Source organism: Xenopus tropicalis, chromosome 9 (assembly GCF_000004195.4).
Source record: "Xenopus tropicalis strain Nigerian chromosome 9, UCB_Xtro_10.0, whole genome shotgun sequence".
Classification (NCBI taxonomy): Eukaryota; Metazoa; Chordata; class Amphibia; order Anura; family Pipidae; genus Xenopus; species Xenopus tropicalis.
Genome location: NC_030685.2, coordinates 14850642 through 14878244, shown reverse-complemented (window position 1 = coordinate 14878244; position 27603 = coordinate 14850642). Strand labels below are relative to the sequence as shown.

Sequence of the window (27603 nt, the reverse complement as noted above, 5' to 3'; positions counted from 1 at the left end):
CATTTATGTACCAAAATAATATATACTGTATTGCAATAAAATAGTGTGTGTTTATAGAACCAGTATTTTTATCAGATTCTCTTTGAAAAATAAAAGGCTCCTTTTATATTCCCATATATACATATCTGTTGTTGCCACTATTACCCCCAACAGAGCTATTAAATTAACACAATGCTAAAAAAATAAAAAATCAAGACAAACTTATAGGATGACAGACATGGTTCCTGAAAAGCTGACAAACCTAGAGAGAAGAAAGGAAAGAAGTGGTCCAAGTCAGGTCGCAGCTCCTTAATTTGGTTGGTTAATGGTGCCTACCCCCGGGCAAAATGGTGCCTTGTTCCAGGGCACAAGGGTGCCCTAGTTCCAGAGCACAATGGTGCCCTAGTTCCAGAGCACAATGGTGCCCTAGTTCCAGAGCACAATGGTGCCCTAGTTCCAGAGCACAATGGTGCCCTAGTTCCAGAGCACAATGGTGCCCTAGTTCCAGAGCACAATGGTGCCCTAGTTCCAGAGCACAATGGTGCCCTAGTTCCAGAGCACAATGGTGCCCTAGTTCCAGAGCACAATGGTGCCCTAGTTCCAGAGCACAATGGTGCCTTGCCCCCCGGCAAAAGGGTGCCTTGCCCCAGAGCAAAATGGTGCCTTGCCCCAGAGCAAAATGGTGCCTACCCCCAGGCTCGAATACAAATAATTAGAAATATGACCTGTGACCAAGACACATAGGAAGGGAAGGAGTGCTGGGAAAAATGGCTTCTCCCAATCAGAAAATGGAAAAATAAAAATATATATCTGTAAACTCTTCTGTTGCAAAAGCCCAACGCCGGCAGTCTCCTTCCCTCATTGCAGCAAAACAGTCATTTTATTTTTTATTCCCCAAAAAACCCCTCTTTGGGTATTTATTAGAGCTGCCGTGCTATTCTTGCTTGTTATGATTGTAGTGTAGAAGCACCGGTTTCAAGACTTAGAACATCTCTCCTCCCTCGTACAGTGGTCTGAAATAAAAAAACAAAAAACGGCCCCTTTGTAAATTCTCATGTCACCACAAATAATTCCTCGCGGTCGTCGTGGCAGATCTTGTACCTACAGCCCAGCAGCTGCTTAAAATTCCACGGTTTCTTGTTTCTGTCTCGGGGCGGGAGCAAGAAGGCCACGCTCCCGGCCACCATGATGTGCCACAGACTGTGGGTATAAAAGTAATTGCTGTTGGTCTGGGCAAAGACGTAGATGGCCAGGGCAATGAGGGCCAGGGAGATTCCCGGCACCAGGTAGAAGAGCCAGCGCTTCCAGCTGGGGGGGTAACAGTGCCTGCGCCTCACTCCGCGGTAAGTCTGGAAACAGAAGGGAGAGGGGGTGACTTCTATGGGAAGAAGTTATATAGATGTATTGTAAACAGTGCTGTCCCAAAGCAGAATGTTTAATGGGGTAATAGGGTCTCTGACTACATGACTTCTCCACCTTGGTCACATAAGGGGTCATTTATTATTCATTCATTTATTATAAGGGGTGCAAGATCATGCCCCTTAGTGCTCACTTACCAAGCACTTACCCCCCGGGGAATGCTTCTATTTACATTGTGTGCTGGATCTGAAATCTGGTCCTTACCCCCTGCCCTAAGGCACCTCTGGCACTTGGTGCAAAAAGCAGTGTCAGGAGGTGCAGCTGAGCCCTGTCCTTAATGTTTGCATTAGGGAAGGGGGTAAGGACAGGGTAAGGATAGGTCCCTGGTAAGGCCTCACCTTGAGTATGGGGGCAGTTTTGGGCTCCAGTCCTTAAGAAGGATATTAATGAGCTGGAGAGAGTGCAGAGACTACAACTAAACTGGTTAAGGGGATGGAAGGGTTAAACTATGAGGTGAGACTGTCAGGGTTGGGGTTGTTTTCTCTGGAAAAGAGGCGCTTGCGAGGGGACATGATTACTCTGTACAAGTACATTAGAGGGGATTATAGGCAGATGGGGGGTGTCCTTTTTTCCCATAAAAACAATCAACGCACCAGAGGCCCCCCCTTTAGATTAGAGGAACGGAGCTTCCATTTGAAGCAGCGTAGGGGGTTCCTCACGGTGAGGGCAGTGAGGTTGGGGAATGCCCTGCCGGGGGATGTTGGGTAGGGGGTTCCTCACGGTGAGGGCAGTGAGGGGGTTGGGGGATGCTCTGCCGGGGGATGTTGGGTAGGGGGTTCCTCACGGTGAGGGCAGTGAGGTTGGGGAATGCCCTGCCGGGGGATGTTGGGTAGGGGGTTCCTCACGGTGAGGGCAGTGAGGGGGTTGGGGAATGCTCTGCCGGGGGATGTTGGGTAGGGGGTTCCTCACGGTGAGGGCAGTGAGGGGGTTGGGGGATGCCCTGCCGGGGGATGTTGGGTAGGGGGTTCCTCACGGTGAGGGTAGTGAGGGGGTTGGGGAATGCCCTGCCGGGGGATGTTGGGTAGGGGGTTCCTCACGGTGAGGGCAGTGAGGTTGGGGAATGCCCTGCCGGGGGATGTTGGGTAGGGGGTTCCTCACGGTGAGGGCAGTGAGGGGGTTGGGGAATGCCCTGCCGGGGGATGTTGGGTAGGGGGTTCCTCACGGTGAGGGTAGTGAGGGGGTTGGGGAATGCCCTGCCGGGGGATGTTGGGTAGGGGGTTCCTCACGGTGAGGGTAGTGAGGTTGGGGAATGCCCTGCCGGGGGATGTTGGGTAGGGGGTTCCTCACGGTGAGGGCAGTGAGGGGGTTGGGGAATGCCCTGCCGGGGGATGTTGGGTAGGGGGTTCCTCACGGTGAGGGCAGTGAGGTTGGGGAATGCCCTGCCGGGGGATGTTGGGTAGGGGGTTCCTCACGGTGAGGGCAGTGAGGTTGGGGAAAGCCCTGCCGGGGGATGTTGGGTAGGGGGTTCCTCACGGTGAGGGCAGTGAGGTTGGGGAAAGTCCTGCCCGGGGATGTTGGGTAGGAGGTTCCTCACGGTGAGGGTAGTGAGGTTGGGGAATGCCCTGCCGGGGGTGTTGGGTAGGGGGTTCCTCGCGGTGAGGGCAGTGAGGTTGGGGAATGCCCTGCCGGGGGATGTTGGGTAGGGGGTTCCTCACGGTGAGGGCAGTGAGGTTGGGGAATGCCCTGCCGGGGGATGTTGGGTAGGGGGTTCCTCACGGTGAGGGCAGTGAGGGGGTTGGGGAATGCCCTGCCGGGGGATGTTGGGTAGGGGGTTCCTCACGGTGAGGGCAGTGAGGTTGGGGAATGCCCTGCCGGGGGATGTTGGGTAGGGGGTTCCTCACGGTGAGGGCAGTGAGGTTGGGGAATGCCCTGCCGGGGGATGTTGGGTAGGGGGTTCCTCACGGTGAGGGCAGTGAGGTTGGGGAATGCCCTGCCGGGGGATGTTGGGTAGGGGGTTCCTCACGGTGAGGGCAGTGAGGGGGTTGGGGAATACCCTGCCGGGGGATGTTGGGTAGGGGGTTCCTCACGGTGAGGGCAGTGAGGTTGGGGAATGCCCTTCCTAGTGATGCTGTAATGGCAGATTCTGTTAATGCCTATAAGAGGGGCCTGGATGAGTTCTTGAACAAGCAGAATATCCAAGGCTATTGTGATACTAATACCTACAGTTAGTATTAGTGGTTGTATATATAGTGTATGTATGTGAGTGTATAGATTGGTAAGTATAGGTTGTGTGTGCTGGGTTTACTTGGAAGGGTTGAACTTGATGGACTTTGGTCTTTTTTCAACTCTATGTAACTATGTACTGCATATCTGAATAGATGGGTGAGGGGCATGACAAAAGACCTGCCCCACTTGCCCCTCTTGGATGGCGTGCAGACTAATGCAGGCAATGCGCTACTTAAGGGGCCAGATGCAGGTCTGTGCACTCCAGAACAGATCTCCTATAGTCTCTCATTCCAGACCTTCTATTTTGTCCTACTAAGGCCTGCTCATACTTACAGCTCTAAACCCATTCTACCATGGCCAAAAAACAGAAACTACCCGACTACCACCCCACCGACCAAATTCCATAGTTCTTACTTACCCATGCAATTACCAGTATAACTAGTGCAAAGAGGCAAGGTCCCAGCATATTCCAGATTCCTCTTCGGTCCAGCTGCATGGAAAGGGCAATAAGTAATGTTCCCAGCATGAACAGGACCTGTATTCACAAAGGGAGAATGTCAGTACAATGACTATGTTATATTACACACACTAAATAGCAAATGGAAATAAATCATCGCTGTCCTTAACTAACCCAGCAACGAGCAAAGTCCAGCGAGACAGGGTGTTGCTATGAGACTGGAACTAGGAAGCCGATGGCACTAAACCAAACACAGTGATTTAATACTTACATATTTCAGATGCTGCTTGAGTCTGGCCATGCATAGGATGGTCACCCAAATGGACACGACGGAGCCAAAGAAATCACAGTACTGTAAGGTGTCATAATCCATGATGCACATCACTGCCTCCCCGGGCTGGTCACACGCGTGATAGAACTGAAACGGCAGGCGTTATGGAAACGTTGGAAAGGGTTGTGGTTCTATTGGTGGCGGCACAGCACCAGAAATGCTATAGGGGCATCAGTCGCGGCTATGGGGAGCCACATGGGCAGATAAATATCTTTATACAACTGTATATGTGTATAGCTGGCAGGCAGAAGGAGAAAAGCTCTACGTACGGTGGAGAAGAACATGTTGTACGCATACACCGCCGCCTCCACGAAGTAAAACTTGTAAACGGCCACTATGATGGTGGGCACGAACATGAAGTTGCTCAGTGTCAGCAGCAAAGTGGCGGCCAACTGCTGTTGATAGGAGAGTGCCTTACTGCTGTCCGTGCAGCTCCAGCCGCTCCAGCCTGGGGGGAACAGAAAGACATATATGTACGTAAATCAGCCTGTGTGCTATCTGTCTATGGGGACCATGGAGAGAATAGCTGGATATTGCCCCATTTGGCCTTTTTCAAGTAAAAGGGTCACACATAGCCTTTGGGGCAAGTCTCAACCATAGAAATGCTGAGTTTGGATCAGCCCAGAGGTAGGAGGCAGACTTACACACTCTCCGTACTCACAACCATTTTTGATCAGCACCTTCCAGATAATGATGTTGGGTGCAAGTTACACAATGGCCAAATCCGATCATCCAGCATCCTTGGAATAGACAGCACCACCAAGGCAATTTCTCCGAAAAAGCCTTCATTGAAAAAAAGGGTTCTGACCCGGGCTATTGCCTTGGTGCTGTCTTTTTCAAAGATGACAAACTCTCCGTACCCAACACACGTATAAATTTGCAGCAGTGCAGGATTCCATAGCAGCCCCATATGGATCTAAGCAAACTGCCGACTGGATACATTCAATTACCGCCACGGTACAAACGCTGAACCCTGCAGTTTCTATGTTTACAAAGCAACCCAGGAATCTCACCGGACTTGCAGCTGCAGGCAGCGTACAGGTAACTGTTCCTCCGAAAAAGCCGGCAGTCTCCGTTGGGCCCGCAGTTATCTTCGCATGGACTGAGAGCAGAACCGAACAGAACTCTGGGGGATAGGGACTGGCAGTCACTGAAAGGGCAAACAGAACAAAGTTACAATTTTAACCCCTCTCTTTCAGGAAAAACAGCTCTCACACTACAGGATGCAGTTGTTAATGGAACTAAAACACGGGAAGAGTTGTTTGTATTGTTGAGTTGTTTGTATGATTTCACCAGACTTTGGTTTCTATAAGATGAAAAGAAAGGAGACTTCTGTATTACCTGTCATTCAGTGGGCAGAGCAGCTGCATAGAGAGGTACCAACTGGCAGTCACTGGGTAGGGGAGGTTTAGGGAAATGTTTGGCACGCTGCTGTTCATTAGTAGTGCATAGCCCTGAGAAAAAGCTGGGAAAAGACATTTACTTATTAGCCACAGTATTCTCTGGCTGTCTGTATAGCACTAATACACAGCCATTAATGACTGCTTTACAGCCTTGGGACACAGGAGAAGGTACAGGGATACTATGGATTATAATGGTGCGTTTACCTGTTGTGCAGTTCTGCGAGGTGTTCAGAGCGAGTACAGGGGAATCAGCACTCAAACAAGCCAGCACTGACGCAGAGGAGTTTCCCATGGTCGTCTGAAACAACACAACTTACTTAGAACCAATCGCTGAGGTTTTATATGTCTGGCGGGGACAGTAAGTATCAGTAACAAGGGGGTTACCCCAAAAATATGCAAAGCCTGTGCCTCGCTCACAAAAAAAAAGCTCCTATCCAGCGAGAGACGTGTAAGATTTCTTTTACGAAATCAAGGACTTATAAGAAAGGCAGTCACTATATCCAATGGGAAAATATAATCTAAAGGCGGCCATACACGGTCCAATAAAAGCTGCTGATGGACATACAGGCCTGTCAAACTGAAAATCAGGCAGATGTCCATTTGAAAATCTCATTGGGGCAAGGAAGGCATCCCGTTTGGCCTTTGGGCCAAATCAGTCTGATATCATTCACCTTAAGGTGGGCATAGTGGTGAAAGATTCCCTCTTCAACCTTGACAAATGAGCAGATCCTTCAGTGTATGGGCAGCTTTAGTGTGCCAAGCTGGGGAGTCGCCCCTGTACCAGTGCATAAATGCATATTAAAAGAACCAACATATAAAAAGGGTATATTGTATCTGGAAGCTCTGTCCGGGCAGCTAAAATGGCAGCTGATTCTGTAGAGAGTGGATAAGTGGGCTTGTCAGAAACCCATTAGCCTAACGAGAGGTTTATCTACTATAACATAATGCACGTCACCTTGTTCAGCTGCAAAGACACTATCAGCATTCCGCCACTATCCATTTCCGAATCCAGATTGAGGAGCATAATGGAGGGCATTTCAGCCGTCACTGGCACGTATGGGCTTTTAACCGACTGGAACCTCACCGACACGACGTCCATATCCTCCCGTACCAGGGGGTACTTGTGCAGGCAGGAGCCGGAACGGGCAGCCAGCGGCTGGGTTTCATTGGTGTCAGTGGCGTTTTTGACAGCTTTAAGGATTTCCTGCTCCATTAATGTAAACACCGACCTGCGGCTTACAACTTTCCCTGGTTTACAGGCTGCAAAACACAGAAGCCAATGTATCTTATATATAGATATACGTACGGGTAATAAACCCTCTTAATCCAAAGTGTCATGTCCAACTGTGTACAACAAAGACGAGAACTACACAATTATATATATATATATATATGGTGCAGGTCAAAAACAAAAATATAATAGAAAGAGTGCCGCACTCACAGGGGCTTGATACAAAAGAAAAAGTGTTTTTATTAAAAATTATATATATATCCTTACATATACAATGTATAAAACCCACTAATTGTACAGCGCTGCGGAATATGTTGGCGCTTTATAAATAAATGTTAATAATAATAATAATAATAATAATATACATCATATATAACTCTCTTACAGCAGTGAAAGAATCTACCACTAGGTGGCATTACCTCTATATGCCTCCATACATATATGACTTGCAGTGCTCTCTGGAAACCACAAAATGGCAGCGTTACAATACAGAAAAATATTTAAAATACGCCCTTGCTTGGACCCCCCCCAACACATACTTTGCACCTCTAGGTTGATGGATAAATGCACAATTGGTCATGCATCAAGTTAAATACTTAGATCTAACCATAAAACAATGCAATGTATAACAAACTGGAACCAGGAGGGATCCAAAGTGGTGTGCAGGGGTCCAACCTGACTAGGAATTGGCTTCAGGACTTGTTCCCTTATTATATTATATTATACCATATTATATTATGGAAGCTTAGTCTGCAGCCTTTCACAGCTTTACCAATAGCAGTAAGGGGAATAGAGTGCCCTAAAACCCACCTGAGATTTGATGGACAATCTCAAAGGACACGCTGGCGTTTATTCCTTGGGAGAGCTCAACTAGCACATTCAGCCACTTGCCCCAGGGCGGGGAGCGTAAGGGGATAGCGCATTCGGGGCCTTCACTGCAGTTCACTGTTCTTTGGATGGACGGCAGCTCGGAGACTGACCCCACTGTAACCAGCAATGGGCAAGGCCCCGGCGTGCTGTCCGACGTGCAATTCTGCAGCTGCAGCCTCAGGTCCTGCGTGTATTCAGGTATAAACATTCTGAAATGAAAGACAAGAAGAGATTATATCACCCTGTGATATTTATTGCTTCTATCTTTGGCCATTTTTCAGCTACATATCTATTGGATAGGCCATCTGACAGGGCCCACACACGGGCAGATACGCTACTGGCTTGGTCTGAAGGGGCTGAATCGTTGGCCCTTGTATGGCCAGTTTATTATATGTACAAGGCTTGGGCTATAAAGCTGTATATAAGGGATTTTACATGAGAATATACTATAGGATGAAGGGATGAAGTAAAGTAACCATAACTGTAAGTGTAATCAGGGCTGCCATCAGAAACTTTGGGCCCCGCACAAGTTATTTATATGGGCCCCCCATAAACACAAGTGCACCGTACTATAATGTTAGCCACGCCCCTTGAATATAAACAGCTGATGTTACTTTATAATAAGCAGTTCCTATAGAGAGTTCCACTTGTAAATGAGCTAATAAGTCATTCAGTTTATTGGGGGTCAGTTGGGTTTGCCCTAAGTTTTAACCCCTTCCCACCTACCTGTCCCTGCGCAGTGTGGTTATTGCTTGGCTTTTACTTGATACACAAGTTACTTAAGTTTCTAGGTCGTTTTCTAGGCAGTTTTTGCGGAATTTACATTTACATTTACAATTCGCACAACTTTAGTGACTGGGCCCTCTTACAAAGCAAGATTTGATGGGGCCCGGCACAATTGTACCCCTATATCCCCCTGATGGCGGCCCTGAGTGTAATTATAAAGGCACTGGTATTTCTGGGTGCTACCGGCCCTTTAAGCAGGGTATGCAAACAAGTCGTAAATGTGTCACTTACTTGAAATTCGCTGAGCTTCCAGGTGGCGACAGGGTTTTCTGCATGGGCGCCCCGGCCTGTAATATCGGGATGCCGACCTCCCGAAGGATAAACAGGTCTGGCTGGAAGAAGTATTTGCACGTGCTGGTGAATCCCTGGAGATGAAATAGGAAGGGGCAGCCATAAGCATCTCACCGTACAGCAGCATTATGCAATTCTATTGGCTGAAAGTGATGCATATGTTTTAGGTTATTAAAGTATCAGCAGGGTAAAGCAATCTGGCAGCTCCAGCCCATGTAAGGATCAATGCATTAAGGTATATTGCAATATAAATATAAACCTGCCTGTTTCTGTTCCGCCCTGACCCCAACCTGCCTGTTTCTGTTCCGCCCTGACCCCAACCTGCCTGCTTCTGTTCCGCCCTGACCCCAACCTGCCTGCTTCTGTTCCACTCCTGACCCCAACCTGCCTGCTTCTGTTCCACCCCTGACCCCAACCTGCCTGCTTCTGTTCCACCCCTGACCCCAACCTGCCTGCTTCTGTTCCACCCCTGACCCCAACCTGCCTGCTTCTGTTCCACCCCTGACCCCAACCTGCCTGCTTCTGTTCCACTCCTGACCCCAACCTGCCTGCTTCTGTTCCACCCCTGACTCCAACCTGCCTGCTTCTGTTCCACCCCTGACTCCAACCTGCCTGCTTCTGTTCCACCCCTGACTCCAACCTGCCTGCTTCCGTTCCGCCCTGACCCCAACCTGCCTGCTTCCGTTCCACCCCTGACCCCAACCTGCCTGCTTCTGTTCCACCCCTGACCCCAACCTGCCTGCTTCTGTTCCACCCCTGACCCCAACCTGCCTGCTTCTGTTCCGCCCTGACCCCAACCTGCCTGCTTCTGTTCCACCCCTGACCCCAACCTGCCTGCTTCTGTTCCACTCCTGACCCCAACCTGCCTGCTTCTGTTCCACCCCTGACTCCAACCTGCCTGCTTCTGTTCCACCCCTGACTCCAACCTGCCTGCTTCTGTTCCACCCCTGACCCCAACCTGCCTGCTTCTGTTCCACCCCTGACTCCAACCTGCCTGCTTCTGTTCCACCCCTGACCCCAACCTGCCTGCTTCTGTTCCACCCCTGACCCCATTTGGTCGATCTTTCCTGCAACCTGCAAGAGTTACATGGATGCTAACCCAAATAGCCCATGCTGCCAGTGGCAACGTAACTGCCAGTGATAGCATTTTTCTTTATCCCTTTCAGGCTCCGACTCTTGAAACAGTAGTAGTAGTAGCAGGAGTCAGGTGGAACGCAGGTACTAACTGGTCCGGGCCCAACCTTCCCCCGGGCCTGCTGTACAGAAGAGACGCCAGAATTGGGTTGTACTGCTTTGCCCTAAAGAAATATACAACCCATTTCTGGCAGTGGGACAATGCTTTACAGCTGATGTTACTGTAAGTTGCTGGCGGGCTATAAATATATCTATATTATATATATAGGAGTTCCTTGTGCAGGTATAAGCAGAGCAGGACACTGCCCAGCACAATAACAGGAGGAAGGGGCCGTGCTGCCGTCTCTCTATCAGATGCACATAACACAAAGCTAATTTACCTCAGGGAGCTCCAGTTTCCCTTCCTACCCAGTCTGCCTTTGTTCGGGCAGCAGAAGGAAGAGCTCTATGGCCGCTGCTACGTACAATTGACAATAACATTCTTTCAGCTGAAAGAGGAGGCAGCAGCGGCAGAGCAGGTTCCTCGAATGGCGAGAGTGCTGCGTTGTCTCTTTCCTACTGGTATATGAATGCTGTCTCTTTTTCTACGCACAATAAGCGGCTCATTATTCCTCCTTTGCCTCCGAGCACCCTAATACCTTCCCTGACTATCAGGAGCCACAGTAACCCATTGTATGGTGCGGAGCAGGCCTCAGCTATCAGTGCAAAATGGAGCAGATGGTGGGATAGTGGTCGGTTACTAAACCTGTCACAATTATCCTTTATTATTGTTTATATGCTTAATGGATTGTGATTTCTCACCCTAACGTAGCTGTAGCTGCCCCAGACAGATTTCACCTGCACTAATTGGCTGATACCGGCAGGGGGCAGTCATTCACAATGCACAGGTCTTTCCACCTGCGACTCCTATTGCTGCTGGTGGAAGGGCATTTAGGAGCAGTTAGTCACCTACAATAGCAGAGATCGATCGAGGGCAACTAACTTGCTCCGTGGGGGTCACAAGTGGGGGTCACTGACCCCAGCAGCAAAAAAACTATTGCTCTGTGAGGCTACAGTTTTATTGTTACTTTTTGTAACTTTTTTTTCTATTCAGTCCCTTTTCTATTCATATAAGGGTCTCTCTTCCAAACCACTCCCTGGTTGCTAAGGTAACTGGGACCCTAGCAACCAAATAACTGAAGAAACTCCAAATGGGAGAGCCGCTGAACTGAAAATGAAATAACTAAACACACTACAAATAATAAAAAATGAAGACCAATTGCAAACTGTCTCAGAATATCACTCTCTACATCATAATAAAAGTTAACTTAAAGGCAAACAAACCCCTTTAAAGTAGCACCGTGTCTTAGCCCTAAGGCTACTGCCACACGGGGCAGATCGGAGCTAAGGGGCGTAGATACTGCCCCTCAGCTCTGATCTGCTTTGTGGTGTGTCTGCACACAGAGACATTGCGTCGGCCTGGGGGAAGACACACAGAGCAGATTTCAGCACAAAAATGCTTATTTACATGTTTTGGTGCCCAAATCCGCTCTGTGTGACTGCACCTAGGTTTGTGGGTGCAGAGATCACCTGATGTTTCTCTGGTCAGTTCTAAGGAAAATTTTCCTGTTGCCACAAACTTGATTTTTACTGAAACTGCACAAACAAAACAGCAGGTGGCACTGTTGCTTCAAACTCACTTTGCCAGCAGTGTAAAAACTGCTATTATCGTGAAAAGTATGGAAAACATGAGTGTAAAGTGCTTAAAAGAGTGCCCTGAGCAATTTTATATTAATTCAGGGTTTGCGTTGCCTTTAATACAAAAGCTGATGATGTAAGCGAGTCTGCTGGCATCCTATTTGAGCATTACTCCTAAAATGGCACTGCGGCAGTTTGGAAGGGTGACGGAACCATACAAGGGTGGGCGGCTGCATGAAACATGATAAAGTCGCACAAACATCTTGATCTGCCTAAAATTAGCAACAACGTCTCAGTCAGAGAATCTTTCCCAAATTTAGCAGAACTGGTGAGAGCAGCCAAATGTGAAAAGGGGATTTTCTGCCCTAAAAAAGAAAGCCTGCTAGAGACATTGCTTGAGAACATTATATTGTCTCATGTTGAGTTGTCCGGAGGCTCCAAGTGACTTTGATTATGAGAATCAGTGTCGGTCGGGGGTATCTCGGCCAACCATAAACTCTCACCATAAAGACCCCCCCACCCACACTGTACTTCTGTCCACCGCCACTGCCCAGTGTTATAGACATCCCCCCATAGGCAAACATCTGCCCTCACCTCACAGGTCAGTGGCCAGATGCAGTGGGACCTACCAGGGCTAGGGCCCAAAGAAACCAATAACTGGCCTCTATACGGGTATGGAATCGGTTATCCGGAGACCCATTATTCAGAAAGCTCCGAATTACAGAAAGCCTGTCTCCCATAGACTCCATTTTAATGAAATAATTCAGATTTTTCATATTGATTTCCTTTTTCTTTGTAATAATAAAACAGCTACCTTGTACTTGATCCCAACTAAGATATAATTACCCCTTATTGGGGGCAGAACAGCCCTATTGGGTTTATTTAATGGTTAAATGATTCCCTTTTCTTTGTAATAATAAAACAGTACCTGTACTTGATCCCAACTAAGATATAATTACCCCTTATTGGGGCAGAACAGCCTTATTGGGTTTATTTAATGGTTAAATGATTCCCTTTTCTCTGTAATAATAAAACAGTACCTGTACTTGATCCCAACTAAGATATAATTACCCCTTATTGGGGCAGAACAGCCCTATTGGGTTTATTTAATGGTTAAATGATTCCCTTTTCTCTGTAATAATAAAACAGTACCTGTACTTGATCCCAACTAAGATATAATTACCCCTTATTGGGGGCAGAACAGCCCTATTGGGTTTATTTAATGGTTAAATGATTCCCTTTTCTCTGTAATAATAAAACAGTACCTGTACTTGATCCCAACTAAGATATAATTACCCCTTATTGGGGCAGAACAGCCCTATTGGGTTTATTTAATGGTTAAATGATTCCCTTTTCTCTGTAATAATAAAACAGTACCTGTACTTGATCCCAACTAAGATATAATTACCCCTTATTGGGGCAGAACAGCCCTATTGGGTTTATTTAATGGTTAAATGATTCCCTTTTCTCTGTAATAATAAAACAGTACCTGTACTTGATCCCAACTAAGATATAATTACCCCTTATTGGGGGCAGAACAGCCCTATTGGGTTTATTTCATGGTTAAATGATTCCCTTTTCTCTGTAATAATAAAACAGTACCTGTACTTGATCCCAACTAAGATATAATTACCCCTTATTGGGGGCAGAACAGCCCTATTGGGTTTATTTCATGGTTAAATTATTCCCTTTTCTCTGTAATAATAAAACAGTACCTGTACTTGATCCCAACTAAGATATAATTACCCCTTATTGGGGGCAGAACAGCCCTATTGGGTTTATTTCATGGTTAAATGATTCCCTTTTCTCTGTAATAATAAAACAGTACCTGTACTTGATCCCAACTAAGATATAATTACCCCTTATTGGGGGCAGAACAGCCCTATTGGGTTTATTTCATGTTTTAATGATTTTTTAGTAGACTTAAGGTATGGTGATCCAAATTACAGAAAGACCCCTTATCCAGAATAACCTTGGTCCCGATCATTCTGGATAATGGGTCCTATACCTGTACTTTTCCTCTTCAAATATGGTTTATAATTGTCGCCCCCAAATCCCTGCCCTCCTTGATCACGCTGATCAGTGAGATTCATCCTTCAAATGAGCCATATATGACATTGATTGTAAGGTTATCCCAACAACAGATTATCCTCATCATCAACTGACCATGTCCATGTAGCAAATGAAGGAAGCCATGCCCCTCATCATTGCCTGGAGGTAGCCCAGAATAACAAAGCAATTAGCTACTTAGTAATACAGCTACGCCCACAATTTCATAGATTATAAAAATGGTTAGACCACACCTTGCTTTGGGCACCCATATTATAAAATAGGTCCTTGGGCATTAAGCGCAGACAATTAGGGCCAGGACTAATAAAGAAAGGCTAGGCAAACTGGATTTGTTTGTTTACAGCACATAACAGATGGCTTGGCTATCAGGCACAAAGGAACAAAAGGTTACATTTATTTGCATGTGATAAAAGAAAATTAACAGACTGGAGGAAAGGAGATTTAATCACCCGCATAGAGCAGGTACTGTTCCTTTACTGCAGGGGCAGTCAACTAATTAAAAATGCCTAAAGGCGGCCATACATGAACTGACTTAAGGCCCCCATACACGGGTCGATAGAAGCTGCCGATATGGGTCCCTTGCACCGACTCAGCAGCTTATCTGCGTGTATGGGCAGAAACGAGTGGGCTGGCCGACCGATATCTGGCCTGAAATTGGCCAGATATCGATCGGCCAGGTTAAAAGATTCAGTCGGATCGGGGGCCACATTGGCCCGTTGATGCGGTCCCCGAACTTCAAGCTCCCCGATATCGCCCACCCGTAGGTGGGGATATTGGGGGAAGATCCGCTCGCTTGACGATCTCGCCAAGCGAGCGGATCTTACCGTGTATGGGGACCCCAGGGCCAAACGATCGAATTAGCCTGGATTCTCCTGATCTCGCCCACCGGTAGGTGGGGAATATCGGGAGAAGTGTACGGGGACCTTTAAGGTGACAATACACCTTAAGATCTCGCTTGGCGACACCTACGGGTGGGCGAGATCGGGAGAATCCAGGGTAATTCGATCATTTGGCCCTGGGGGCAAACAATCAAATTATTATGGCGGGTATAGGCAAAGTTAGTTCGGGGATCGCATCAACGAGATCGCCGGACAAACGAGATCGCCAAGTGAGCGGATCTTCTCCCGATATCCCCCACCTACGGGTGGGCAATATTGGGAGAATCCAGGCAAATTCGATCGTTTGGCCCTGGGGGCAAACGATCAAATTATTATGGCGGGTATAGGCAAAGTTAGTTCGGGGATCGCATCAACGAGCCGATGTGGTCCCCGATCCGACTAGATTTTTTTAACCTGCCCGATCGAGATCTGGCCGAATTCAGCCCAGATATCGGTCGTGCAGGTCTGTCGGTAGTGCCCATACACAGGCCAATTAGCTGCCAAATTGGTCTAAGGGCAACCAATGACGGTAAACGCCTTGGATATCGATCATCTCGTTGATGGGGCAGGACTGAAAATTTTGATCAGGTGCCTTTGAAAGTCCCCGGACATTGTAACATTAAAGGGGTTTAAGGAAGAGAGTAATATTCTGAGCCAACTTGCAATTGGTCTTCGCTTTTAATTTGTAGTTTTTTTTTTAGTTATTTCATTTTCAGTTCAGGAGCTCTACTGTTTGGAGTTTCAGCAGCTATTTTGGTTGCTAGGGTTCTAGCTAGCTTAGCAACCAGGGAGTGGTTTGGATGAGAGTTGGAAGAAGGCCGCAAAGAATTCAAAAACTATAACAAATAAATAAATAATGAAGACCTATTGCAAAGTTGCTAGGAACAGGGCATTCCATAACATACTCAGAGTTAACCTCCCCTTTAATGCTGAATCATCAGACAGGAGTAAAGAATTCCTTTGTTTTTACCCGTGTAGCTGACGATTCAGGTGACTGCTCTTGGAAACAATTTACCAGGGAAACGTTTACCATAACACAGTGACAGCTTTACCTGTGATTGGCGCATAAAGGTACATGCTTATTCCATGTGTCAGAATCACTTTGTGTAATAACTCCTCAAATAATTCCCTCTGCCATTAAACATTTTATTCTTTATTTGTAGCTGTAATATTGGTGTGTAGGCGCCATCTCAGTGCATTGTGCCTGAGTCTGAGCTTTCAGCCAGCGCTACACATTAGAACTGCTTTCAGCTAACCTATTGTTTCTCCTACTCCCATGTAACTGGAGGAGTCCCAAGCCGGACTTGGATTTCTTACTATTGAGTGCTATTCTGATACCTACTGGGAGCTGCTATCTTGCTCCCTTCCCATTGTTCTGCTGATCGGCTGCTGGGGGCGAGGGGGGGGGGGAGATATCACTCCAACTTGCAGCGCAACAGTAAAGTGTGCCTGAGTCTGAGCTTTCAGAAGGAGCCAGCGCTACACATTAGAACTGCTTTCAGCTAACCTATTGTTTCTCCTACTCCCATGTAACTGGAGGAGTCCCAAGCCGGACTTGGATTTCTTACTATTGAGTGCTATTCTGATACCTACTGGGAGCTGCTATCTTGCTCCCTTCCCATTGTTCTGCTGATCTGCTGCTGGGGGGGAGGGGGGATATCACTCCAACTTGCAGCAGAGCAGTTAAGTGTGACTGAAGTTTATCAGAACACAGGTCACGTGGCTGTGGTACCCTGGGAATTGAAGAATATGGCTAGCCCCATGGGAAAAACAGATTACAATGCAGGATTCTGCGGGAGAAGCTCTATTAACTGATGGGTTTTGAAAAAACCTGTTTTCCCATGACAGTATTGCTTTAACCAGGGTAAATGCAAACAAACAAAACAAGGAGCAATATCCACAACAAAACTGCACACAATTGGCCTAATGTTGACCATTGCATTAGCACTACAAAACCAGGAGGATGACAGGTGACTTACCCACAATCCCCATCTCACAAAAGCTGCTGAGGAAGGGAATGCGGCAATGAACCCACAGGCAGCTTTAGCAAATAAAGGGCAAGTCCCCAGCCAACCGCTTACCTGGATTTGAATTTTTTCTGGGTCTTTGGGCAGGTGGGCTACGATATACCAGTCCCCCGGCTCCGGGTTGGTGATGTTCAGGAAGGTGTTATTGTTCAGCGAGTTTGTAAAAGTCAGCGGCATGTTGAAAGAATAAGGGACGCGGGTGGCAGGGGAAAAAGCCGTTCCCAGGGGGTTAATCACCGGTGGGGCTCCGTGGCGGAAATGTCTGCAAAGAAAATGGGCACGTAGTTTGTAATGGAATGTTCTGTCTTTTGGTTATATGCAGCACCCCTTCCCCTTACAGAGATATCCCATATACTATGGCAGCATAGGGATTCCCCTGTACTAAGCACAATTCAGCAGGAACAGTCCCCTAAGTTTGCTCATAGCCTGTACAGAGAGATACCATAAACCTATGGCAGCATAGGGATTCCCCTGTACTAAGCACAATTCAGCAGGAACAGCCCCCTAAGTTTGCTCATAGCCTGTACAGAGAGATACCATAAAACTATGGCAGCATAGGGATTCCCCTGTACTAAGCTCAATTCAGCAGGAACAGCCCCTAAGTTTGCTCATAGCCTGTACAGAGAGATCCCATAAAACTATGGCAGCATAGGGATTCCCCTGTACTAAGCACAATTCAGCAGGAACAGTCCCCTAAGTTTGCTCATAGCCTGTACAGAGAGATACCATAAAACTATGGCAGCATAGGGATTCCCCTGTACTAAGCACAATTCAGCAGGAACAGCCCCCTACGTTTGCTCATAGCCTGTACAGAGAGATACCATAAAACTATGGCACATAGGGATTCCCCTGTACTAAGCTCAATTCAGCAGGAACAGCCCCTAAGTTTGCTCATAGCCTGTACAGAGAGATCCCATAAAACTATGGCAGCATAGGGATTCCCCTGTACTAAGCACAATTCAGCAGGAACAGCCCCCCCCCCACACATGAAAGCTTTTAAACAGGAAGAGCAGATAATAAAAAGACACTTACACAGTAATTTCCACATCCCCGCAATCAGCTTTGTCCCGTGAAGCCTGTAGAAGCCACCGGAGAAGAGCAGTGTCGGGGGGGACCCGGAATTGAAATAACCGTGCATTTCCGTACCAGCTGTAAAAGGAGAGCTGCTGTGGAATCTGGGAGTAGAATTCTGAGGTATAGACAACATCTGAAATAGAAAAAAACATGATGTTTTTACTCTAGAGGAGGCTGCAGTTTTTGGCTGCTTCTTCCAGGCAATGCCCTAGAGGTGAAGACACACAGAGCTACTAGTAGCAGCTTCTTGTCGTGGCTACTAAAACAGACAATGCTGATCATTTACTGATAATTGTCTCTACGTGTGTTTTAGCAGAGGCAATTCTCAGTATTGTCTATGGCAGGGGATTTTATGGGGTTTAGTAGATGCTACTAAGTAGCTTGGTGTGTCTTCACCCTATAATGTCAGACTTTGTCCAGGTAAGTACAACAAGGCAACCAGTAGCCCCCTGGATATAACTGAACTACCACTCCCATAAACCCACTGGCTAACTTTGGATGTGTGCGGGTTTCTGGGAGTTGTAGCTAAGGGATACCTAGCCAGCCCATGGTTGTCCTTTATGTGCCAAAGCCATTGCCTTAGCCTCTGTGTTTCTATGTTTGATCTAAGCCTGGCAACAGTCCACAAGGCAGATCAAGGACATTTTGGAATTCTTACAGAAAAGATTTAATATGAATATTTTCAATCCAGACACTCAATAGAGACCCTGCTATGTGTAACACAGGGCCAGGGAACATGCATGGTTCAATTATTAGCCTTGTGACCCCACCCCCCCCATAACCCCCTTGTACTGCAGTAGAGACCCCCCTCCTCACCCAGCAAGGCAACAGCAAGTCAGTATAATCCTACCCCACAGCTATGAAACCTCTTGTGCGAATGACTTTCCCTGACCTAATTACTCCCATGGTAAACAATTAACTGGGACTAGAAAAGTAGGGTATTCTAGCAATTTCCTAGCACATAAAAAGGCACAAGGCTGCACGCCGAGTATCACTCATGTATTATAAGGGATAATGTACCCCCTACTGTAAATGATAAGGATATTAGCAGTCACTGAGGGGTTCTGTGCCCATATAAAGGCACAAGGCTGCAGGCTGAGTTATACAGGGAACTCTGAGTATCACTCATGTATTATAAGGGATAATGTACCCCCTATTGTAAATGATAAGGATATTAGCAGTCTCTGAGGGGTTCTGTGCCCATATAAAGGCACAAGGCTGCAGGCTGAGTTATACAGGGAACCCTGAGTATCACTCATGTATTATAAGGGATAATGTACCCCCTACTGTAAATGATAAGGATATTAGAAGTCAGAGAAGTTAAACAATAGTCAGAGAAACACAAATTGTGACTTATTTGCATCAGGGCACTATTTTTACTACTGAAGGAGTCTGTTTAGATGAATACTAAGTGTGCGACACACAGACAAGTCCCGACAAGGCAGCAGGAGAGGTAGGACTGGTTTCGAGTGATAACAAAACAGGCAGGATAAACACACCATAAAGGAGAGGCCGGCTAATGACTACTGGGCATGAAACCAGGCTCCTACTTAAACACAGATAATATAACGAGCAGAGATGTGTGAAACACGTTCCGGCCTGCGCGGGGCACATACGCTACTGTATTATACTACAAGGCTGCAGCAATGAGCAAAAATAAAAGGTGACGCGGCCAAGAGGAATGCAATATAAAGTTTACACATATCTAATTGAGCAGTAATTCAGAATGACACAGGATACAATTAGTTAAATCTAAGTCCAAAGTAAGATAATTGGGTGCAAATTTCTACTGGTTTCTACCCTGAATCACTTCCGACCTGGGTTGGCATCTCTGCCAATTATGACTTTCAGACTATTACCTGGTTGCTAGGAGAATAACGCTCAAGTAACCAGACAGCAGCTGCAATCCCTACTGCCAGACGATTGGTAAGGATATTACCACCTGGAAAGATCATACTACAGGTATGGGACCTGTTATCCAGAATGCTTGGGACCTGGGCTTTTCCGGTTAAGGGATCTTTCAGTAATTTGGCTCTCCATAACATAAGATCATTAAAACATGAAATAAACCCAATAGGAGAGTTTTGCCTCCATTAAGGATTAATTATATCTTAGAATCAAATACCAGATACTGTTTTATTATTACAGGTATGGGATCCCTTATCCGGAAACCCGTTATCCAGAAAGTTCCAAATTACGAAAAGGTCATCTCCCATAGACTCCATTATAAGCAAATAATTCTAATTTTTAAATATGATTTCCCTTTTCCCTGTAATAATAAAACAGTACCTGTACTTGATCCCAACTAAGATATAATTACCCCTTATTGGGGGCAGAACAGCCCTATTGGGTTTATTTCATGGTTAAATGATTCCCTTTTCTCTGTAATAATAAAACAGTACCTGTACTTGATCCCAACTAAGATATAATTACCCCTTATTGGGGGCAGAACAGCCCTATTGGGTTTATTTAATGGTTAAATGATTCCCTTTTCTCTGTAATAATAAAACAGTACCTGTACTTGATCCCAACTAAGATATAATTACCCCTTATTGGGGCAGAACAGCCCTATTGGGTTTATTTAATGGTTAAATTATTCCCTTTTCTCTGTAATAATAAAACAGTACCTGTACTTGATCCCAACTAAGATATAATTACCCCTTATTGGGGGCAGAACAGCCCTATTGGGTTTATTTCATGGTTAAATGATTCCCTTTTCTCTGTAATAATAAAACAGTACCTGTACTTGATCCCAACTAAGATATAATTACCCCTTATTGGGGCAGAACAGCCCTATTGGGTTTATTTCATGGTTAAATGATTCCCTTTTCTCTGTAATAATAAAACAGTACCTGTACTTGATCCCAACTAAGATATAATTACCCCTTATTGGGGGCAGAACAGCCCTATTGGGTTTATTTAATGGTTAAATGATTCCCTTTTCTCTGTAATAATAAAACAGTACCTGTACTTGATCCCAACTAAGATATAATTACCCCTTATTGGGGAAGAACAGCCCTATTGGGTTTATTCAATATTTAAATGATTTTTAGCAGACTTGAGTTATGGAGATCCAAATTACGCAAAGATCCCTTATCCAGAAAACCCCAGGTCCTGAGCATTCTGGATAACAGGTCCCATACATGTACAAATAGAAAAGGAAATCATTTTTTAAAAAAACGAAAATTATTTGCTTATAATAGAGTCTATGGAAGATGGTCTTCGGATTCTCCTGGATAATGGGTTTCTGGATAACAGATCCCATACCTGTAATATCATCACATGATTGGCCGTACACCAACCAACACCTATGGCATAAGTATATCATACAAAATCAATATATGTGTGTATGTATGGCCGGTGTAAGATTTTCATAATAGAAATACTCATATCAAACACGTAGCCAATAATTGGAGCAGAAACAAGAATGTCAGTCATGTGACCCACAACAATACGTAGCTTGACTTACCTGTAGGGTAAGGTGTTTTCACCAAGTAGGAAGGTGACCTGTGAGTGATACACATACATGGAATTCCCAGTTTGCAGCTAATAAACATGCCACCCGTGAGCTAAACATGTCAGGCACGGCATTCAATTTCCATGTCATTAAAGTTCCAGGCCGCACATTTCTCCCAAGGCCACAAGTGAAGTGAACAAAGTGCGATTTCAGGCATTTGGGCTTTTACGAGCTCTGCTCGCAGTTGTAAAAGCCCCCTACGACTGCTCAAAAGGAACATAAGTACTCAGTAGAGTAACCCAAAACCTCTCTATGGTACTCTAGTAACCAGACGCCTCTCTATGGTTCTCTGGTAACCAGACGCCTCTCTATGGTTCTCTGGTAACCAGACGCCTCTCTATGGTTCTCTGGTAACCAGACGCCACTCTATGGTTCTCTGGTAACCATACGCCTCTCTATGGTTCTCTGGTAACCATACGCCTCTCTATGGTTCTCTGGTAACCATACGCCTCTCTATGGTTCTCTGGTAACCATACGCCTCTCTATGGTACTCTAGTAACCAGACAACTCTCTATGGTACTCTGGTAACCAGACGCCTCTCTATGGTTCTCTGGTAACCAGACGCCTCTCTATGGTTCTCTGGTAACCATACCTAGTAACCATGTGCCTCTCTACACTGTTAACCAGACGCCTCTCTATGGTACTCTGGCAACCAGACGCCTCTCTATGGTACTCTGGTAACCAGACGCCTCTCTATGGTACTCTGGTAACCAGACGCCTCTCTATGGTACTCTGGCAACCAGACGCCTCTCTATGGTACTCTGGCAACCAGACGCCTCTCTATGGTACTCTGGCAACCAGACGCCTCTCTATGGTACTCTAGTAACCATACCTAGTAACCCCGTGCCTCTCTACCCTGTTAACCAGAAGCCTCTTTGCAGTACTCTAGTAACCAGAAGCCTCTCTATGGTACTCTGGGAACCAAAAGCCTCTCTAGTAACCATAATACAGGTGTGGGACCTGTTGTCCAGAATTCTTGGGACCTGGGGTTTTCCAAGTAAGGAGTCTTTCCGTAATTTGGATCTCCATACCTCAAGTCTACTGAAAAATCATTTAAACATTAAATAAACCCAATATGATTGTTTTGCCTCTAATAAGAATTAATTATATCTTCATTAGGATCAAATACAAGGTTCCCTTTTATTATTACAAAGAAAAAGGATTAAAGAATTAAATGATTAAAATGGAGTCTATGGAAGATGGCTTTCCCGGAAGCTTTCTGGATAAGGGGTTTCTGCATAAGGGATCCCATACCTACAATAGCAATCAGACACACAACAGTGGAACCGCAGAACTACGAGAATAATCCCTGCTATTAAAATACGGATTTATTGTCAAGGTTTTTTTATTAACATTACCATCAAGTTTAATAAGCGGTGATTATTTTACAGAAAGCACGCGTTTGTGCCGTTTGTGCCGTGCCCAGTGATACACTGCAATAACATGTACTCAGCCGGCTCATTATCTACTTGCAAGGTGCCAATTAAATAAGCCAGCTCTAATTATGCCTGGCGCCAGCAGTGGCCACATCATATCATGTCATTCAGTAACACTGCCTGCCTCTCACACCCAGCTAAGCACCCATTGACCTACTGTACATTATGAACTTGCTTGCAATCGGATATGGCAGGAAGGAAGTTGTGCCACTTGTGCCGTAACTTTCCCTTTCCTACCTTTCTGGGAAACTTATGGTTTCTCTTACCTTGTAGTATCAGGGGCTACACAATACAGATCTCTATGCCCCTGTTATATATTACTTTTTATGTACATGACATTAAAGGGAATAAACCCCCCCAAAAATGTCAGCCCACTCTTATGATGTCATTTATAGGTGGACTTGGTGGGTGACAAGTCAGACAGTACAGGGACCTATTTCCTCTAGGGACATTCTGGATGCAATTCTCCGGTAACCAAAAGCCTCTCTATGGTACTCTGGTAACCAAAAGCCTCTCTAGGGAACTCTGGTAACCAAAAGCCTCTCTATGGTACTCTGGTAACCAAAAGCCTCTCTATGGTACTCTGGTAACCAAAAGCCTCTCTATGGTACTCTGGTATCCATAGCTAGTAACCATATGCGTCTCTACTCTGTTAACCAGAAGCCTCTCTACTGTACTCTAGTAACCACATGCCTCTCTATGATACACTACTAACCAGAAGCCACTCTACGGTACTCTGGTAAACAGACACCTCTCTACGGTACTCTGGTAAACAGACACCTCTCTACGGTACTCTGGTACCAGAAAGGAAGAGATTGCATCCAGAATATCCCTAAAGGAAAAAGGGCCCTGTACTGTCTGATCTGTCACCCACCCAAACCCAAGCCTGTGGTTAAGGTCCATGGCCCAAGCACTAACCCAATGAGGTAATTTATAGCTGGGATTGGATGGAATGTCCTTGCACCCACCTGAACCCAGTTCTGTGGCTAAAGCTCTTGACCCAAGTACCAACCCAGCCCACTCTGCTGATGGCATTTATAGGCAGTGTTGGCATCACTAATAGTGGTGTGCCAGAAAGGAAGAGAGTTGTTTCACCAAAGGCCAAAGGGGACAGGGGCTTGCACTGTTGACTTTCCACCCACCTGATTCAGGCTAAGGTCCTGAACCCCTGGACGGGCCCGGTTGGGCAGACCCCTGCCCAACCCAGACCTGCAACACCACTACTATGCCCAGACCTGCTACCCAACCCACATTTGCAATAGGTTTACTTTCCACCCGACCTGGAAGAAGGATCAACCAGGGAGAAACTTGCTTAAACGTCAGGGTTGGGCAGAAAGGCAGAGACCCGCATCTAAGCCACTTACCCACAAGGGTACCCACAAGCTATCAGTCTGCTTAGTGAATCGGGAACTTTCTACCTGAAACCAGATCATTTTGAGGCTATTCTAGGGGTACCTGACCCGCTGCAGGTCTCAAGGCCCAGACATGCCCAACCTACGGGTTCTGGCCAAAACCATTTATCTCAAAACAGAAGCCCCATCTGACTTTAAAGTATGGATTTAAGAGCTACACATTAGGGCCACAATCCCACAGCATCAAGCAAGATCACACCCCTATAAATGAGAGGCTGACATGGTGCCAAGAGGGAAGCAGGAGTAGCTAAACCATAAAGTAAAAACAATATAACCACAGGTATTTTCTTACTAAACACTTACAGGGAAGCAAATGCCGAAAACAAAGATATTGTCCCAACACAGCTCGGTATGATAGATGTGATTTTAGTCACAACAAATGGTAATGTATGTAACCAGAGACAGACGTGCCACAGGAGTGGTGTAGTCACGCAGCCTGAGAAGTGCGGGGTATAAGGGAGGGTATAAAGGGTGGTGCAAAGGGGGGGCAAACTTTGAGCCAGGGCCGTAAGGCTTTAAACACGACCAGACTTACTGTTCAACATGTGCTTTACACCAGATATCCCCTGCCTCTCATTCTGTGCGACTGGCACATTGGGCACAATTGCTGAGGGTAAATGAGTCCCTTTTCCTGCAGGGAACTACAAAACCTTTCACATAAGGTCCAGCAATCTGCTTATATACAACTTTCCAATATATGTGAAAGGAAGAGTACTAACTGGCCATCCGCCTCACTCCCCAACCACTGTGCTGCCCCCCCATCCAGCTGATTCACACCCACTTCAATCTTCCACTATTGTGATGGCAAGTTGGGCCCTGTAAAATAGGGCTTAGTTCCCCTTTAGGGTGAAGACACATGGAGCTACTAGTAGCAGCTATTTTTTCACGGCTACTAAATTCCAGAAAATACCCTGCCATAGACAATACTGAGAATTGCCTCTGCTACAACACACCTAGAGACAATTTTCGGCATTGTCTATTTTAGTAGCCACGACAAGTAGCTGCTACTAGTAGCTCTGTGTGTCTTCAACCTTAGGGTGAAGACACATGGAGCTACTAGTAGCAGCTACTTGTCTTGGCTACTAAAATAGACAATGCTGATCATTTACTGATAACAGTCTCTACATGTGTTTTAGGAGAGTCAGTTCCCAGTATTGTCTATGGCAGAGTATTTTTTGGAGTTTAGTAGCTGTGAAAAAGTAGCTGCTATGGGTAGCTCCATGTCTTCACCCTAAAGGTGGCCATACATGGGCCGATTCTAGCTGCCGATATCAGTCGCTTAGAACGACACGGCAGCTTATCGGCCCGTGTAGGGGCACTAACGACGGGCCTGCCCGACATCTGGCCTGAAATTGGGCAGATATCGATCGGCCAGGTTTAAACATTTAGTCGGATCGGGGACCGCATTGGCTCATTGATACTGTCCCCAAATCACTGCACCTTTACCCATCGTTTTAATTCGATTGTTTGGCCCCAGGGCCAAACGACCGAATTAGCCCGATATCGCCCACCCGTAGGTGGGGATATCGGGAGAAGATCTGCTCGCTTGGTGACCTCGCCAAGCGAGCGGATCTTAGCATGTATGGCCACATTTAGGGTGAAGACACATGGAGCTACTAGTAGCAGCTACTTGTCATGGCTACTAAAACAGACAATTCTGATCATTTACTAATAATTGTTTTTACGTGTGTTTTAGCAGAGGCAATTCTCAGTACTGTTCATGGCAGGGGATTTTCTGGCGTTTAGTAGCTGTGAAAAAGTAGCTTCTACTAGTAGCGCCATGTGTCTTCACCCTTAATCATTCTGAATTCTCCTTCCTCTCGTCAAGTCAACCATTTGATTGTTCTGATATTACCTTTATTAGAAGGGACAATGGCAGCTGTAAATAGGCGGAGAGCTGCGGTTATCAAGCATTAAATGACTGCGTAACAAAGGTCACACCAGCATATTTACCATTGTGTGCTATGTGTGCATTCGCCTTAGCACACACAATGTAACAACATCAAACTCAGGCATGGGAAGCCCTAGCGCTTAAAGGGCAAATAAAAACTGCAACAAAGGCAGTTTAACCTCCTCTACTGCAATGGGGGTGCCATACGTCCAGCTGCATGGGCAAATGTGTCAGCTCACCTGCGATTTGACAGGATGATCCAATGAAAGGGCCTCATAACCTGATACGGATGTCTAGATGGTTGGGCATTTTGGCCGAAATTGGGCAAACTGCCGACCAAATCTGGGCGTCACGCTTTAGTTGCTCTTTAACAGGTCACAGGGTAAAGTGTTTGAATGCAATAAATACTTTTACCTGTATGGCAGCTCTGTATGCTGTAGTAAGCACTGGGGACTCCTGGGGGGGGGCTGTCTATTATATTAACTAATATATTAATTAGTTAATAAGTTAATATGTGAGTGATAAAGGTTTCTATGCTCCTATTGCATTGTCCGTATATTCCACCTGCTTCTAAAACATACGCCCAGTAAGCAGATCCCCTGAAAGCCCTGTATATGCCCCACCCACCCTAGTACTAGTATTAATACAGGTTAGGTGGAAGCTATTGTTGGACTACAACTCCCAGAAATCTTCCTTAATCTGAACGGCTGCCTGTCTTGCGTTAGTGTCTAATGAATAAGACAGAACCCACTCCCTCCCCAAGGACTCCCACCTCATTCATTGCTCACTTATTATGGATATTCTTTTAGTTTTGGGGTGAGGTTCCCCTTTAACATCATCGCAAGGATGACATCATAGGGAAATCTAAGCTACTTAGAAAGAAGAAGGCTGTCAGGGGATGCTGGGAATTGTAGTTAATGAAAGAAGGACACCCTGGCCATTAGCCCACACCCCTGAGGTGGCCATACTTACCACTGGATAGGCTCCTAGCTGCTGGCAAGAAGTGGATGATGCCCAGGATGAGCAGGTAGGGGAGAGCCATGCCGGGCACAGCTCACAGGAGGGATCAGGAAGCCTTTATGCCACACAGCCTGGCCCCACTTGGCATCATGCCCTCACAGGCTCCTGTCACCGCAATGCAGTCACAAGGGCAGACTGGCACCTTCTCTGCCGGCTCCTTCCCCCGCTCCCTGTGACTCACCCGGGCAGGAAAAGCCAACTGTGTCTCCCAGGAAGTGTGGCAACAGCGGCCCTTGCACCCTCAGCAGCTCGCCCAGCTGCACTTCTCTCACACACGCACCGCTCCTGCCAGGTAAGGGCAAAACAAATGGAGACCAAGCCACGCCCCCCAGCTTCGGGCTCACCGCCCCCTTCCAAGTAAAGCTTTCACATTGGCCGGTCCGACTTCCCATACTTCCGGCTTCTGCTGCCAGTCACTTCCAATCCCCGCCTACCAACACTGCAAGCCTTGTTATCTATGCCCAGGCCCTCCTTTGCCTGGTTCCCCCCGTTTCTCCCAGTCACGCCCACATTCCCTCCTCTAAACTTCATTAG

The 27603-nt window shown here is 46.4% G+C and overlaps 1 protein-coding gene across 3 annotated transcripts; it reads right to left on the bottom strand.

Annotated features, from left to right (window-relative positions):
* Window positions 1-7: 7 nt before the first annotated feature.
* Window positions 8-27473, bottom strand: pgap6 (post-glycosylphosphatidylinositol attachment to proteins 6). 3 transcript variants are annotated; one of them, XM_004918097.4, is made up of 14 exons: window positions 27022-27473; window positions 17752-17926; window positions 16774-16981; window positions 8874-9007; window positions 7797-8065; window positions 6711-7015; window positions 5960-6053; window positions 5694-5817; window positions 5366-5502; window positions 4622-4800; window positions 4293-4439; window positions 3983-4099; window positions 1081-1328; window positions 8-992 (listed from the first exon to the last, which is right to left on the bottom strand). In XM_004918097.4, exons 1-14 carry the CDS (start codon window positions 27089-27091, stop codon window positions 962-964), a joined length of 2238 nt encoding a protein of 745 aa, XP_004918154.1. In that variant the 5' UTR covers window positions 27092-27473; the 3' UTR covers window positions 8-961. The 3 variants fall into 3 exon arrangements, with proteins under 3 accessions (XP_004918154.1, XP_002935879.1, XP_004918153.1); XM_002935833.5 differs by having other exon boundaries at window positions 1085-1328; window positions 27022-27471; XM_004918096.4 differs by having other exon boundaries at window positions 8-1328; window positions 27022-27470.
* Window positions 27474-27603: the final 130 nt, after the last annotated feature.

Coding starts and splice junctions, on each gene's coding strand:
- pgap6 (XM_004918096.4), bottom strand. CDS start 27,091: ATGGCTCTCCCCTACCTGCTCATCCTGGGCATCATCCACTTCTTGCCA. Junction 9,008..16,773: donor CAGAAAAAATTCAAATCCAG/GTAAGCGGTTGG, acceptor TTTCATCTCCAG/GGATTCACCAGCACGTGCAA. Junction 6,054..6,710: donor TGTCTTTGCAGCTGAACAAG/GTGACGTGCATT, acceptor GTGTTGTTTCAG/ACGACCATGGGAAACTCCTC.